This window comes from Colobus angolensis, unplaced genomic scaffold (assembly GCF_000951035.1).
Source record: "Colobus angolensis palliatus isolate OR3802 unplaced genomic scaffold, Cang.pa_1.0 Scaffold244, whole genome shotgun sequence".
Taxonomy (NCBI): Eukaryota; Metazoa; Chordata; class Mammalia; order Primates; family Cercopithecidae; genus Colobus; species Colobus angolensis.
Genome location: NW_012115644.1, coordinates 3,006,703 through 3,024,223, shown reverse-complemented (window position 1 = coordinate 3,024,223; position 17,521 = coordinate 3,006,703). Strand labels below are relative to the sequence as shown.

Below are 17,521 nucleotides of genomic sequence, written 5' to 3'. Positions count from 1 at the left end.
GACATTTTCTCCTTTCCACAGCACATGTGATGCTTATCAAACATGCCCAAGCCCAGCACAACAATACAGCACTTCTGTGCCAAGTATTTCTGTGCTGCTTCTAACTTACTTAAAATGAATTTCATCTCTTTTTTTCTCCACTAGGCCCATTGACTGGTTTATTATAAAGGATATTACAAAGGAGGCCAGGCGTGGTGGCTCATACTTGTAATCCCAGCACTTTGGGATGCCGAGATGGGTGGATCATTTGAGGTCAGGAGTTCAAGACCAGCCTGGCCAACATGGTGAAACCTTGCCTCTACTAACAATAGAAAAAATACAGGCACGCGACTGTAATCTCAACTACTCAGGAGGCTGAGGCACAAGAATCGCTTGAACCTGGGAAGTGGGGGTTGCAGTGAGCTGAGATCACCCCACTGTGCTCAAGCCTAGGTGACAGAGTGAGACTCTGTCTCAGGAAAAAAAAAAAAAAAAAAAGATATTACAAAGGATACAAATGTAGAGATGCATAAGGAGAGGTATGAGGGAAGGGGCATGGAGCTTCCATGCACTACCTGGGGCACCATCCTCCAGGAACCTCCACATGTTCAGCTGCTGGGAAGCTCCCGCATGGTGGCGGGCATCTGTAATCCCAGCTACTTGGGAGACTGAGGCAGGAGAATCACCTGAACCCAGGAGGCGGCGGTTGCAGTGACCCGAGACTGTACCATTGCACTCCCGCCTGGGCAACAAGAGCAAAACTCCATCAAAAAAAAAAAGAAAAAAGAAAGAAAAAGAAAAAAGAATTGTGGGCTTATAAACCGTCTTAAGAAAAGAAGGGAGAGGAAGAGAGGAAGAGCACTTACAAAAAAAACAAATGGATGGTCTGGGCGCCATGGCTCATGCCTATAATCCCAGCACTTTGGGAGGCCAAGGCAGGCAGATCATCTGAGGTCAGGAGTTCAAGACCAGCCTGGTCAACATGGTGAAACCCCCATCTCTACTAAAAATACAAAAAAATCAGCCAGGCATGGTGGCAGGCGCCTGTAATCCCACCTACTTGGGAGGCTGAGGCAGAAGAATCGCTTGAACCCAGGAGGTAGAGGTTGCAGTGAGCTGAGATCACGCCACTGCACTCCAGCCTGGGTAACAAGAGTGAAACTCCATCTCAAAAAAAAAAAAGAAAGAAAGAAAAAACAAATGACATTTAAGAAGAATAAATGGGTCCTTAGGAAAATACTTGGGAGATAAGATAGTTTTGTGGCAATGTCTGCTTAGGTGATCTCGTATCCTGAAGCTGGCTTCTTGGGCTCTGGTGACAAGAGTCGATCTTCCCTCTTTGTGAAACTCCTAGGGAGGGAACTCAAGACGACTGAGTTCCTTTGGGAGACTCTGCTGTTAGGTAGATAAGGGAGTTGAGAAAACAAGCCTCTCTGTCATCTGTTGATTCTCAAATACCTTCAGCTCAAATTAACTTTTATTCCACAGTGGCATATTCTGCTCCACTTCACCACCGGAGATAAACTCACGAGAAATAAACTGAAGCCATATTCTAGATCCCTGTCTCCATCCGGAGCACCATGAAGTACAAGTACCAGTCATCAGCTTCTTGAGTTTTGTATGTGGCTCCCAGGTTGGCTAGAGGTTTCAGTGAGAACTAAGATGAGACTGGGGTATTTAAAATATAACCTTACTGCCCCCTCTCCATAAGTCTCCCCTCACCACACACAAACACAAGTCTGGAAGACTCCTCTGGACTTAGTTTGGAAGGGAATTTCAGGATGAAGGGAGTAGAGAAAAAGGTTTATACAATTTTAAAATTTAATTAATTTATTTAGAGAAAATAAAGATGGAATCTCACTATGTTGCCTAGGCTGGTCCCGAACTCCCGGGCTCAACTGATCCTCCCACCTCAGCCTCCCAAAATGCTGGGATTAGAGGTGTGAGCCATTGTACCCAGCCAGTTTACACAATCTTGATGTGCCATTGATACACAGTAGAGGCACACATTCACACTTATTGCTTTGTTTTGTTTGAGACACAGTCTCACTCTATCACCCAGGCTGGAGTTGAGTGGTGCAGTCTCAGCTCACTGCCTCCACCTCTTGGGTTCAAGCGATTCTCCTGCCTCAGCCTCCCAAGTAGCTGCTACAGGTTCATGCCACCACACCAGGCTAATTTTTGCATTTTTAGTAGAGACGGGGTTTCACCATGTTGGCAGGCTGGTCTCAAACTCCTGACCCCAAGTTATCCACCCACCTTGACCTCCCAAGGTGCTGGGATTATAGGCGTGAGCCACTGCACCCAGCCCACACGTATTGTTGTTCAAATGGCTTCTTTGAAGTGGTTTTGAACTCCCAGAGATAGACACCTGTTTTAACCTGTCAGCCTCCTTCTAATCTGAACTAGGAGCTGTGTGCTCAGTTATACGCACACGTTGACAGCAGTGAAGAGTTCTCAGGTGAAGTTCAGACATGTGAACTACAATGCTCATGCAAAGTTCTGTCTGGGATCAAGGACGCCCTCTTTGGATATCGTATGTCAGGTCAGAAAAGCACCACACCCAGCATTTGTCCTAGAGGATGTATGATTTTCAGAAAATGCAAATCCCTGTGAAGGGTAGGGTAGATTAGGGCATGACAGGGTAACAGGAAAGAGTGAAAAATTTCAAATGCCCATGTTCCATCTTGAGTAATGTCTAATAAGCTGAATAATCTCTGTTCTTGGGAACGTATAGTTCACCCACCCATTTTTGCAGAGTTTTTACCAACAAGAAAATTAAAACTTGCCACTCAGACTCTTCTCATTGGACTATTGAATGGAATTCTTATTTTCCCAAGCTTGTGTGGGCTGTTCCTCCTCATTTCAGTCATGCACAAGTATGGTTTGTTTGACCAAGCCTAGGTTGTTGAGAAATCTACGACCTTCGGATCAGGACTCACTTAATAGAGTGAGCCAATCAATAAGGTCAGAATCAACACTGAGTGAACATCAACTTCTTTTTTCCTTTTTTTTTTTTTTTTTGACAGAATCTTGCTCTGTCATCTAAGCTGGAGCTGCAGTGGCACAATCTCAGCTCACTGCAACCTACACCTCCCAAGTTCAAGTGATTCTCTTGCCTCAGCCTCCTGAGTAGCTGGGACTACAGGTACATGCCACCACAGCTGGCTAATTTTTTCCATTTTTAGTAGAGATGGGGTTTCACCGTGTGGGCCAGGCTAGCCTTGAACTCCTGACCTCAAGAGATCTGCCCATTTCTGCCTCCCAAAGTGCTGGGATTGCAGGTGTGAGCCATCATGCCTGGCCCAAGTGTCAACTTCTGGAGAGAAAATGCACTACAGCATACATTCCTACCAAATAATTATACATAAGAAAATATACCCCAAAATACCTTAGGATTTGTTTTTTGATAAAGCTTTGTATAGTGTGGTTGTCTGTCGACTTTTATCCGTCCTTATTTTGATCCATTATGTGTCAGTTCTTTATTTAAAGACTGTTCTTGGTACTTAGTCAATATTACATATTTTATTGTGAAAAAAGTTAAATAATGGGGAAGTTATCTTTTATGTAGCAATGGCTTGCTTTCCCATAAAAGGTAATGAATCTAAAAAGCCTTCTCCTAAATAAATGGTTAAAACATAAGTTAGCACGCTTGGGAAAGAGTGAAGAGAAAAGAAGAGGGCTCAGGACTCTACTTTTATAAAGACAAAATCATGATCTCATTCAAGCCCTACTTGTAATGCTTTCAGTTGGAGGGTTTCTTCTTTTTATGAGACAGGGTTTCACTGTGTCACCCAGGCTAGAGTGCAGTGACACAATCTTAGCTCACTGCAGACTCTTTCTCCTAGGCTCAAGTGATCCTCCCACCTCAGCCTGCCAAGCAACTGAGATTACAGGTACATGCCACCAACTCTGGCTCAGTTTTACATTTTTTGTACAGACAGAATTTCACTGGGTTACCCAGGCTGGTCTCAAACTCCTGAGCTCAAGTGACCCACCTGCCTTGGCCTCCCAAAGTGTTGGGATTACAGCTGTGTACCTCCCCACTAGCCAGGGAGCTGAGTTTTCAATACAAAGAAATTTGGCCTCAGAAAGGTTAAGAAGCCCAGCTGGTTTATGGAAGAACCAGATCTAGAACCCAAGACTCTTAATCCAGGGTTTCTTAAGGCACTGGGAATATTAACAACAAGAATCCATAAAGTTTTGTGAAGGAAGCGTGACTATGACTTCACCAGGTCAGGGTGGTTTGAGAGTAGATATGTAGTTGGCAATATCTTTCAGGCACAGAACTAGACCAAGATTACATAATTGGGATCTCTTGCAAGTCTCCAAAGTGCTTCCTGCTTTTCATTTATAAAACATGGAACTCTTTTTTGTTTGTTTGTTTGTTTTTTTGAGATGGAGTCTCACTCTGTAGCCCAGGCTGGAGTGCAGTGGCATGATCTCAACCCACTGCAACCTCTGCCTCCCGGGTTCAAGCGATTCTCCCTGCCTCAGCCTCCCGAGTAGCTGGGATTAAAGGTGCCCGCCACCATGCTGGCTAATTTTTGTATTTTTTTAGTAGAGACGAGATTTTGCTATGTTGGCCAAGCTGGTCTGGAACTCCAGACCTCAAGTGATCTGCCCAGTTTGGGATTAATCCCAAAGCGTTGGGATTACAGGCGTGAGTCACCATGCCTGGCTTAAAACCTGGAATTAACACAGTGTTCCTCACAGGACTCCATTTCTCTTTCTACCTTAGGTAATCCAATTCTACTCCTCCTGCAGTGCATGAATATATATTAATAACTTTTTTCAAGAGACAGATCAGTTGCAAATATTTATCAAATGTGTTGATACATGCAAATTAGGCTTTCCCTGCTGCCCTTTCAAAACACAGAGAGAATAAAATGACCTATCCTTAACCCAATGACTGAGTGTTTGTGTGAACTTGAATAAACCTTCACCTTTCCTGTGCCTCATCGTTCTTATCTACAGAGCAGAGAAGTTAAACCAGATGACTTCTAGTTAAAATAATGTATGATTTAATGATACAGTTAATTAAGATTCTACCTGTGCACATATTTAGCTTCAGATATGATCAGTGTGAGAAGACCATCTTGAGAGAAGTCAAGAAATCTAAGAATGAGTCCCGTTTTCAGCATCCAGCGGACGTGTAATCATTATAACAGGGAATAACCTCACTTTCCCCGTTTATTAACACTCGTGGTCATCTCTCAGGGTTGTTTTGAAGACTGAACAAGATAAGTCATGTGAATGTGTTTTGTAAGTTGTATAGTTAGAGGAATTAGAAGTGTAATTATTGTTAAAGGAGATATTTGAAACACTACCTACATCATTACCTCCAATGGAGATAACAGGCTGAGTCCAGGTTATTTCTCGTTAGGACGTGTCCTTGTGCTGAGTAAATGGTAGGTTACCTTATCCGACGGCGCAGTGAGTCTTGATCCGGGAAACGCCTAACTCCTGAATTTTTACCAGAAAATAAAAGACTACACTAAAAAGAAACAGAAAGAACGTGGGAAGGAGGGAATTCGCAGGCAGAGGAGGAGGAAAAGCAAAGGAGGCAGTTAGGAGAAAGAAAGGAGAATTCAGAGGAATGATAGGGGCGGGCAGGGCCGAGCCGCCCGGGCAGGACAGGGTGGTGTCGAATGAGCTGCTAGTCCGGCGACCTGCCCGCGGCCCGGGCGGGGGAGGAGGAGGGGCTTGGCGGAGGTCAACGCCAGAGCCAGACTTAAAAGGGAGATAATCCTAGCTAGTTGATGACACCAGTGACTTCCGATGCCCCGGGCAAGAGAACGCCACGAGGGATAACGGGAGGAAGGCCGGGGCCGCCAAGGCAGTCCCAGGCTCGCGAAGGATTTGCGCAGACCGGACAAGGGCATCCTGCAGCTTCGGGGCGCCCTGCACCCCGCCACCATGTGCGAGCTGTACTGCAAGCGGGACACTCTGGCGCTGAGGAGGAAGCACATCGGGTAAGGGCACCCTGGCCCTGAAGAAAGTGCAGAGAGGGGGCAATAACGAGTGCAGAGGGTGGAGAGATAAAGCCGGGTAGGGAACCAGCGATGCCACCGCCGCCCTCCGTGCCCGCCGCCCCTGTGCACACGCCCTGAACGCCTCCACCTGCAGGGGCCGCGCGGGCTCCCAGAAACGCTCCTGGAGCCCGGAACGCTGGGCTCCCTGCCCGCTCGAAAGTCCCCGGCTCGCTCTGCAGCCGGCGGACTAGCGGGGCCTGCCGGCCGACTAGAGGGGTTGATGGATGACAGCCAATAGCCCTAGCAGACACCATTCCAGGGATGGGAGGTGGGTGGGAGAAAGATAGCGCTCCGCCACCCCCACCCAACTCGAAAGTTTTTGGAAACTGTGAACTCAGAAATATTTTTTCATGATAGCTCTGCAAACAAACTAATTCTGACAATTTTTACTTAAAGTGAACTTTTTCTTCTTACATGCTTGGTTAAGCGGTGAAGTGTTAACCTAGCCAATGGAAAACTTGAAACCACCTTCTGTTAGAAAAGCAGAGATTTTATTTGGATCCCTCTTACCCAACTTGGTCTCCCAAGCTGCGTTCTCCCCAGCCTGCTTGTCTTGCCCCTGTCACAGACGACTTGGTAATCTAATGGTGCGCATATAAGACCAACGGGGCTCTGGCCCTCGTTGGGTGTCATATTCCCTGTGTGACCTCTGTGAAATTACTTTGTCTCTTCTATGAAAGTAGGAATAACATTCTACTTCACAGGAGCAAGTAGATGAGATTAATATGTTAGTGTTTTGTGGGTGGTTTTTAAAAAGATACATGTAAATATAAATGATGATTCATGACCCCGAACACTGTAAAGTCAACCATCTACAATATTCACTTGAAATGAATGACTGCAGCTGGGCCAGTGGGCATGAGAGAGCGCTTGAGATTACAAGGAGGAAAACAATCCGCATCCTCTTCAGAGGAATGCTGGACAGTTTCTCAGACTGAAGCTCCTCACTCTACTGGAGGGGTTTCTAGATGATGGTTAGGAAGACTAGTCCCGTCTCTCTCAGCCACGAAGTGGGGTCAAAATAGTCCAGTTCTTCCCCCATTAATCAATCACTACCTTACTTTTTCTAATCACTCACTCCGTTAGTTTTCAATCTTACATAGTTAGATTCCAGTGAATGCCTAATAGTTTCTGATATGAGCAGAACAAATTTTCTAAAAGCACGAGTGTAGCCATGGGCTAACTGGAAGAAGGAGAATTTTACCTGAAGTCTGACGGGCAAGGTGGAAAATGTGTTTAAAAGGCAATGTGAAGTCTGCAGCTTTCAGCCCACATCCTTAACAAAGATTTTTTTTTTTTTGAATTTTAACTTTTAGGTGTAAACTAATAGCTGAGTTTGAACCAATAAGAAATTCTTATAAAATATTATTTTCATTTCAGCTGATGATGCTTAAAAAGCAACAATATATAACACACCCTTATGCAATTTTAAAATTTGAGGTTACCTACTGTTCATAATAATCAAAATTCCTTCTAAACAGTTACATATCAATTTAGTATATTTCTACTACTAAAACTACCTCCAATGCGTGTGAGGGCTTTTTTGTGTGTATGCAAAACCACCAAAATAAATAAATATATTTAACTTCAGTTCTTAAATGTTTGTAAAGCCAAGATTAGAAGCCTTTATGAAATTTCTGTGTGATAAAATGTATACTCCAGACATTCATCCAAATAAAAGTATGGATGACTTTATTATGCTCAAAAAACATATTAAGTGGTTAGAAGCATAATTGAATTTCATTAGTTAATAATGGAAAATCCATTTGATACAGGACAAGTACCACTCAAAATACATGAAAATGAAAATGATCTATAAAACTTCGTAGTATTTAACTCTAGGTTATTGGTATTTAGTCTTCAGTGCTATTCACGTCTTTATACATTAGATTGAAGGGGAAATAGAGATGTCTATCTTGGGCAATGGCACAACACAGCCTACTTGCAAATTCTGATTTTCTCATTTACTGTCTGTGTAACCTTAAGCCAGTTTCTTAATTTCTCTGTGCCTTGGTCTCCTCACCTGTGAGAGTAAGAATGATAATAACCTCTATTTCATAGGATTGTTGGCAGAATTAAATAATATTTACAAAATATGTAACAGTTTCTGACACATGAAGCCCCCCAAAAAACTTGTTTTTTTTTTTTTTCTGATAGAACAAAATTTCTCAAAGGAAAAGTAGTTATTGGTTTATGTGATTAAAACCATCAGAGAGCGGATTCATGTGCCTCTAATAAACTGTCAAATCATGGCACATTTAACATAACAAGCATAAGGAATGTGAACAATGTCATGAATGGGGGATTAACATAAAAGTTTCCAGGTTTACATGAAATGAAAAGAAATGTATGTCATCCAGGTTTTGTTTTCCCTTTCCTTTATGTAATTGTACTTTTCCACAGATGGTGACATTCGTTGAGAAGGAAAAATACTGAGAGTAGTCTTACCAGACCAAAGTGTTTCCTTTGATTATTTCTAGGCCCTCTTGCAAAGTTTTCTTTGCGTCGGATCCCATCAAAATAGTGAGAGCCCGGAGGCAGTACATGTTTGACGAGAATGGTGGACAGTACTTGGACTGCATCAACAATGTTGCCCATGGTAAATGTCCTGTCCTTGCAGTGCTTTGAAGGAAATGTTCATGGAGTAAAGCTGACTTGGAACACTTAATATTTGTCTAGGGAATTTCAGTGGCTGCAGTTCCTTTGCTGAGTGGGCCAGTAGTACTAGTGGGGAAAATCGCAGCAAAATATGGAAGAGAAAGGAACTCAACTTGTGCTTGTTTGTTTGTTTGCTTCATCATTCCTCTTATTCCCAGGCACTTAGAATTCTAACTTACTTCTTGGGCTTTTGTTTCATAAACTTTAGTGGGACACTGTCACCCAGAAGTGGTCAAAGCTGCCCTGAAACAGATGGAACTGCTAAATACAAATTCTCGATTCCTCCACGACAACATTGTTGAGTATGCCAAGCGCCTTTCAGCCACTCTTCCGGAGAAACTCTCTGTTTGTTATTTTACAAATTCAGGGTATGTTTCATGGTTTCCCACCCCTCCCCATTCCCACTAAACTTTGTCTACTCTTTCACACAAATCTTTCCTTTTGATTCATGGTGGAGCTTGTCTAAAAAGGTCTGCTGAGTTTCTTGCCATTCACTAAGTGATCACACATTAGGGACCTGGCCTTTCTGGTTCTCCCACTTTATTCCAAGACTCTGAATCAAACTGGTCAAATGATGCTCACCTCCTCAGGCAGTGCAATAAGTAGCTAAAGGATCAATAGGCCAAGATATTCTTTCAATGAGTGTATGAGGAACTTTAGCTGAGAAATAACTCTACTAAACAAGCTATAACTTTTTAAAGATTTTTGGTTGTTGAAAATTGAGCATATTTCCCCAACACAAACACAAGAAAAGGAAAAAGAAGGCCTGCCTGTAAAAAGTGTCTCACGCCTGTAATCCCAGCAGTTTGGGAGGCCAAGGAGGGCAGACCACGAGGCCAGGAGATCAAGACCATCCTAGTTAACACAGTGAAACCCTGTCTCTACTAAAAGTACAAAAAATTAGCCAGACGTGGTGGCAGGTGCCCGTGGTCCCAGCTACTCGGGAGGCTGAGGCAGGAGAATGGTGTGAACCCGGGAGGGGGAACTTGCAGTGAGCCAATATCGTGCCACTGTACTCCAGCCTGGGCAACAGAGTCAGACTCCATTTCAAAAAAAAAAGAAAAAAGAAAGAAAGGAAAAAGAGGGAAACTCAAATAGATACATTTCAAGTTTCATTTATTTATTATTATTATTATTATTATTTTTTTGAGATGGAGTTTCGCTCTGTTTCCCCCAGGCTGAAGTGTAATGGCACTATCTCGGCTCACTGCAACCTCCACCTCCTGGGTTCAAGTGATTCTCCTGCCACAGCCTCCTGAGTAGCTGGGATTACAGGTATGCGCCACCGTGCCCAGCTAATTTTGTATTTTAGTAGAGATGGAGTTTCTCCATGTTAGTCAGGCTGGTCTCAAACTCCTGACCTCAGGTGATCTGCCTGCCTCGGCCTCCCAAAGTGCGGGGATTACAGGCATGAGCAACCGCGCCCAGCCAGAAGGAGCCCCAAGAGGGCTGGGCTGGCCTGGAAGGCCATGCATGAGGCTACCAGCGGCACCTCAGGGTCAGCGTGGGGTCCCTGGGGCCAGCACCAATGCCCACAGGCTGGCCATCCGCACACAGGCCCCTCAGTCTGCCTCAACTTTTTAACTTAGTTTTTTGTTTTGTTTGTTTTTTAGTGACAGGGACTCATTATGTTGCCCAGGCTGCTCTTGAACTCCTGGGCTCAAGCAATCTGCCCACCTCAGCCTTCCAAAGTGCAGGGATTACAAGTGTGAGCCACTGTGCCTGGCCCCTACTTTTAAATTCTGTAAATTCAAATCATTTTATATCCATTCTATAGACTATTATGCAGATATCTAGAAGTATGTTTTTGCAAATGCATGCCTAAATATGTGCTTGAAATGCAATATTATATTAGGGGAAGCCATATAAATGTATAGTAGAAACTCCTATTTTAAAAATGAAATATGGTTGGGGGTGGTGGCTCATGCCTGTAATCCCAGCACTTTGGGAGGCCAAGGTGGGTGGATCATGACGTCAAGAGATCAAGACCATCCTGGCCAACATGGTGAAACCCTGTCTCTACTAAAAATACAAAAATTAGCTCGGCGTGGTGGTGCACACCTGTAGTCCCAGCTACTTGGGAGGCTGAGGCAGGAGAATTGCTTGAACCAGGCAGTCAGGTTGCAGTAAGCCGAGATCATGCCACTGCACTCCAGCCTGGCAACAGCATGAGACTCCGTCAAAAAAGAAAAAAGAAAGAAAGAAAGAAAGAAAAGAAAGAAATATATATATATGAAAATTAACCATTAGACATTTTGTGAATATTTGATTATATGACTCTCTGTGATTCACTTTTCATTAAGATATTTTAAAACCAAATTTATGTCCAGCATGGTGGGTCACACCACTACGCTTGGCTCAGCTTCCCAAAGTGTTGGGGTTATAGGGTGAGCCACTATGCCTGGCCTAATTTTTGTGTTTTTTTGTGGAGATGGGGTTTCACCATGTTGCCCAGGCTGGTCTCAAACTCGTGCGCTCAAGCAATCTGCCCACCTCAACCTCCCAAAGTGCTAGGATTACAGACATGAGCCACTGCACCCATCCAAGACTAATATTCTTTTTTTTTTAATTTAAAAAAATATTTCATTATTTTTAGAGACAGGGTGTCGCTAGGTTGGTCAGGTTGATCTTGAACTCCTGACCTCAAGAAATCTTCCTGCCTTGGCCTACCACAGTGCTAAGATTACAGGCATGAGCCACCACTACCATGCCTGGCCAACAAAATATTCTTAAAGTAAAAAAGTCTTCAGTCTGAATCCTGCTCTACCTCATATTAGCTATGAGACCTTATTTTGATTACTTTACCTCTCTGAGGCTGTTTTATCCATAAAAAGGAGATGGCAGTACTTGTAATGTTGTTACAAGAATAAATACAAGCAAAATCCTCAGCATGATGTTTAGCAGATAGTAAACATTCCACTTATTATTATTTTCTGTCTGTGTTTGAGTAGTATATTTAGATTATCTGAAATACATAGGAAAAAATTTGATACTCATTTTATAGAGAAGGAAGCTAGTCAAATATTGGCTAAATATGACATAGGCTGGCAGCCAACCTAATGGGCCCTCAGTCTCCCATTCCTTCTGTGGAGATCAGGTTTAATGAAGGCTTTTTCATGTCCTCAGTCACTATGTGCCTGAACTAAAGTCTGAAATGGGCAGCATATCCTTAATGTTTATTGGGTTTCTTCTTTATGTCTCATTCTTTATTGAAAACATCTAGGGAACCTTATATTAGAAGGGTAAAGTGGGTGGGCAAGATAGAGGAAGGAGGGGATTTCAACTTATTATTTTGTACGTTTCTGAATAAATGTAATCTTACAACTTTTGTAATTAACATCCTAAATGTTTTTGTTGTTGTTGTTGTTGTTGTTCTGGAGATGGAGTCTCACTCTGTTACTCAGGTTGGAGTGCAGTGGGACGATCTCCACTCACTGCAACCTCCACCTCCCAGGTTCAAGCAATTCTCCTGCCTCGGCCTCCCAAGTAGCTGAGACTATAGTCCCACGCTGCCACACCTGGCTAATTTTTTGCATTTTAGTAGACATGGGGTTTCACCGTGTTGCCTAGTCTGGTCTCTAACTTCCGAGCTCAGGCAATCGGCCCTCCTTGGCCTCCCAAAGCGCTAGGATTACAGGTGTGAGCTACCGTGCCTGACGGAGTCTCGCTCTGTCGCCCAGGCTGGAGTGCGGTGGCCGGATCTCGGCTCACTGCAAGCTCCGCCTCCCGGGTTCCCGCCATTCTCCTGCCTCAGCCTCCGGAGTAGCTGGGACTACAGGCGCCCGCCACCTCACCCGGCTAGTTTTTTGTATTTTTTAGTAGAGACAGGGTTTCACCGTGTTAGCCAGGATGGTCTCGATCTCCTGACCTCGTGATCCGCCCGTCTCGGCCTCCCAAAGTGCTGGGATTACAGGCTTGAGCCACCGCGCCCGGCCACATCCTAAATGTTTTAAAAAGAGATCGTGTCAGTGTCCTCTCTCTCTGTTATCTTAATAGATCTGAAGCCAACGACTTAGCCTTACGCCTGGCTCGGCAGCTCAGAGGCCACCAGGATGTGATCACTCTTGACCAGTAAGTCTTGGACACAAGGTTTCTAAGCAAGAAGATTCTTCAGAGATAAAATCGTATTGATCCTATCCATACTAATATCATAAACACACGTGAAGGAGGACAGATATATGGAGCAATGTTTTTAAAAATTATGTACTAAGCTATCAAGGCCAGCTTAAATCCAGAGGAATACTTAATTCCTTCTAAGTACCAGGAAGTGGGAGAGGCTCTCTTGGGTACTATGGGGGATGTAGCTTCATGGAGTTTGCATGAATCACGGATTATTTTTCACACATTATTTATTGAGCCACTAGTAACATGTAAGTAATAAAATTGCTTTCCAAATAAGAATACAATTACTTTCCAAAAAATTCAAGCACTCACTTCACTATTGCGATTATTCGCAGTCACTAATTTTAAAGATAACAATTTAGAGCAAATTTTAAAGAAAACCAGCAGCCAGGTAAAATTTAAAACTTTTCATTAGCCTGTAATTATTAACAGTCACTATCTAATCTTAGCTCTCAAACATGAATTTATTTATTACATTTTAAACAAGAAATCTGGCAACTTCCATCTTTATTAGACTTTTTTTTTTTTTTTGAGACAGAGTCTCGCTATGTCACCCAGGCTGGAGTGCGGTGACGCGATCTCCACTCACTGCAACCTCTGCCTCCCGGGTTCAAGCAATTCTCCTGCCTCAGCGCTGGAGTTAGCTGGTATTACAGGCACCTTCCACCATGCCCAACTAACTTTTCTGTATTTTTAGTAAAGACAGGGTTTCACCATGTTAGCCAGGCTGGTTTCGAGCTCCTGACCTTAAGTTATCCGCCTTCCTCAGCCCCACAAAGTGTTAGGATTACAGGCGTGGGCCACCGAGCCCAGCCTAGGGATTTTTTTTTCTTTCAAATTTTTGTCTACTCCTCCACCCCACTCACTGACTTCAGATGTACAGGGTGAAGTTAAATATGCACCTCATTTCATGTCCTTCCCAATTGCTTTTGGGAACTTACTCATAAATTCTTTGCCAAGGCTGATGTCCAGAATGGTATCTCCTAGGGTTTCTTCTAGGATTTTTACAGTTTTAAGTCTCAAATTTAAGTCTTTAATCCATGTTGAATTAATTTTTGTATATTGTAAAAGGCAGGAGTCCAGTTTCATTCTTCTGCATATGGCTAGCTTCAATCTTAGTTCTTAAAAAGGCCTCCTTTTCCTACTCAAGTAGTATTTGCCTAATATTTGCAAGTGGACATGCTTTAGAAATCATCCCAAACAGAAACAGATGCCCATTCTATGAGATAAAGTTGTTTTTAAATTTACTAGAATGTAACATGTATTCTTTTAACACATTTAAAGAATACATACATGTAAAGTATTGCATGAGGATACAGAAAACAATTTTTCACATTTAGATAATCTGATTTAGCAATATAATCCAAATACTTCAGTTTTTCCCAGCTAAAAAGAAATTGTCAATGAAGACACATGCTTGGCTTTCTGTGAGTTGTATTACATGTAAAGGAAGAATTGGACACATTAAGGGCCAGTCTTGCCATGAAAAATTAGATTCCATATAGTCAAATCTGGCACCAATGTTGAGATTCTCCCTGGATGGATACATATAGATGAAATGCAACACTGGTTTTTGTATATTTGAAAACATCTCTCTTGGAATTATTTTGGTGTTTTTTTTTTTCTCTTTTCAGTGCTTACCATGGTCACCTATCATCCTTAATTGAGATTAGCCCATATAAGTTTCAGAAAGGAAAAGATGTCAAAAAAGAATTTGTACATGTGGTAAGTGTCTTAGAATCCTAAATCAGAATGTTAGTACTGGAGGAATGCTTAATGATAATCCAGCCCAATACTTTCATCTAAATGAAGCATGAAAGAGAAACTAAAATGAAGAGCAGTTTTGTGGCTTGCTAAGGTCAAAGGGCTAAATAATGACAGAATGTTATTTAAAATCTATTTATCTATTTAAAATATATTGATGAGTATTACAATAGGCAAATTAGTTTAGTAGTTGTTCAGAGCTATCATTTTATTTCTCTTGCTCCTTAATCTTCAGTTACATTTTCTGTCACAAACGCCAACTCAAAATTCAGAGTTAAACTAAGTGTGTATTTAAATTGCTCTTGGCAGGGCACAGTGGCTCACGCCTGTAATTCCAACACTTTGGGAGGCCGAGGTGGGCAGATCACTTGAGATCAGGAATTAAAGACCAGCCTGGACAACATAGCGAAATCCTGTCTCTACTTTAAAAAAGTACAAAAATTAGCCAGGTGTGGTGGCAGGCGCCTGTAATCCCAGCAACTTGGGAGGCTGAGGCAGGAGAATCCCTTGAACCCGGGAGGTGGAGGTTGCAGTGATCTGAGATCATGTCACTGCACTCCAACCCGGGTGACAGAGTGAGACTCCATCTCAAAAAAAAAAAAAGGAAAAAAATAAAAAAATAAATTGCTCTGTATAATAATGCTAAATTATTATATAGCTTTATTAAGTAAAATAAAGAAACCAACCAAGTTGTTGAAAAAGTAAAGTTTATTTGGTGTGTTTGTCTTAACTGAGGATCAGCATAATTTCTTTTTTTCTTTTCTTTTTTTTTTTTTTAGACAGAGTCTCACTTTGCTACCCAGGCTGGAATGCAGTGGCACGATCTTGGCTCACTGAAACCTTCGCCTACCATGTTCAAGCGATTCTTTAGCCTCAGCCTCCAGAGCAGCTGGGATTACAGGCATACTCTACCAAGCCCTGCTAATTTTTGTATTTTTTGTAGAGACAGGGTTTCATCATGTAGGCCAGGCTGGTCTCAAACTCCTGACCTTAAGAGACCGGCACACCTCAGCCTCCCAAAGATTACACACGTGAGCCACCGTGCCTGGCCAATTTCTTGAGAATCATCAATACTTTCTTTCAAGATTTTAAGATCTGAAGGGAGTGCTAATACACTCTAGTTTTCTGAATGATTACGATTTGTAATATAGTTGATCAGTGTTGGCTCATTTTAAATACAGACTAGTTAATACAATTTCCATTCACTGACATTTTAAAATAGTATCATCACACTTGTTGATTTGAATTTTCTATTTATGTGAGGAGGGATGTAGTCTTGATTTATAGCAGTCTGGAAGCAAATCCAAGCTTCTGTTCACAATTTGAAGATGTCAGTTCTTCACAGATTTTAGAAATGTTAAGAAAAAAAAGAACAAAAAAACCTAAAGTATCTTAAGTTCACATGATCACCATTCTAACATGTTCTTGTGGGGGAACGCCTTTTTGTTTTGTTTTATTTTGTTTTGGTTTTTTTGAGATGGAGTCTCGCTCTGTTGCCCAGGCTGGTGCGGTGGCGCAATCTCGACTCGCTGCAAGCACTGCCTCCTGGATTCACGCCATTCTCCTGCCTCAGTCTCTTGAGTAGCTGGGACTACATGCGCCCATCACCACGCCCGGCTAATTTTTGTATTTTTAGTAGAGACGGAGTTTCACCTTATTAACAAGGATGGTCTCGATCTCCTGACCTTGTGATCCGCCCGCCTCGGCCTCCCAAAATGCTGGGATTACAGGCGTGAGCCACCGCACCCAGCCGGGAAATTCCTTTTTATTAAGGTTTGTCGAAAGGGCAAATTACAAGCAACTGCATTATTTGACGTTTTCAGGCACCAACTCCAGATACTTACAGAGGAAAATATAGAGAAGACCATGCAGACCCAGCCAGTGCTTATGCAGATGAAGTGAAGAAAATCATTGAAGATGCTCATAATAGTGGAAGGAAGGTTTGTATTTATAGCTTTGGAAACATCTCAACATCTTTTATAAAAGGGATTGAAACTGTTGGGATTCAATGAAAAGATGGAAAAGGATTATATCTAATGTCCCTTTCTGTTCTTCTCTAGTTATGTTTTCACTTGATTCAAACTTCAAAAAGTACATTATTACAATCATGCCTCTAAGACTGTCTACTTTTATTTATCCTGGAAATACAACCACTATCTGGTTCCAGAACTGGTGGCCTAATTCTGACCTTTTCAGTGGCATGCAGGGTCTAGTCTAGAGGGGTAGGGGTCATTATATGGTGAAGGCAAGAGAAGAGGCAAAGTAGCCCTGGGACCTCAGGATCAATACAGATTTCCAGACCCACAAGGGAGCCTTGATGCTTCCCTTGAACTTCAACCTTCTTGAAGCCATGGAGCCTGGGGATGGTTTGCACCTGGGTAAGCCAAGGCAGAAAATGTTCTTCCGATCTGGGCCTGGACTTCTAAGACAGAAACAAAATCCTTGAGAGCAGGAAAAAAGTGTTTTCATTTTCTCAGTCTTCACTCTACTGTCTTCAGCTTAATATTCAATTCTCAGCCCATCTGTAGGTTACTTATGTGGATTTTAATGCAACTTGACAATACTTTGCCTTAAAATTAGCTTATGGCATAGACTTGGCTATTTAAAAAAACCTTAACTGAAATAAAAATGAGGCCTTTTCTTTTTCTAATTAACTCAGATATTTCTGTCTTCATTACTGGAGAGCCATTCACATTTCTTAACTGCTTCTTCTTCTTTTTTTTTTTTTTTTTTTTTGCCAACCCGTTTGTTTTTCGTGTCTTCTTATGTGAAACATCTGTGCAGGTAGACATAAAGCTCTATGCGTTGTGGGGAGCTTCAGACTCTTGCTCTTCAAATGTGGTCTGTACCTGTTTAAACAAATGGCAAGCAACACTTTTAGGAAAAAATTTACATTAACAAGATCTTACGGACTCTTTGCTGCTAAAAGAGGGTTTGAATAATTTTTCTTTTTTTTTTTTTTT

General features: G+C 42.4%; 1 protein-coding gene across 3 annotated transcripts in view; it reads left to right on the top strand.

The window, feature by feature from the left end:
* The first annotated feature begins 5,715 nt into the window (after positions 1-5,715).
* The window catches only part of ETNPPL (ethanolamine-phosphate phospho-lyase), a 21,842-nt gene continuing 10,036 nt past the window's right edge, over positions 5,716-17,521 (top strand). Inside the window, exons 1-6 of one of the 3 annotated variants that reach the window (XM_011945745.1) lie at positions 5,716-5,954; positions 8,495-8,613; positions 8,899-9,040; positions 12,669-12,743; positions 14,429-14,519; positions 16,382-16,498. In XM_011945745.1, coding sequence (XP_011801135.1) covers positions 5,899-5,954; positions 8,495-8,613; positions 8,899-9,040; positions 12,669-12,743; positions 14,429-14,519; positions 16,382-16,498 — 600 coding nt within the window. In that variant the 5' untranslated portion in view covers positions 5,716-5,898. Of the gene's footprint in view, positions 5,955-8,494; positions 8,614-8,880; positions 9,041-12,668; positions 12,744-14,428; positions 14,520-16,381; positions 16,499-17,521 lie in introns of all 3 variants that reach the window. The other 2 variants (XM_011945744.1, XM_011945746.1) reach the window with 2 other exon arrangements.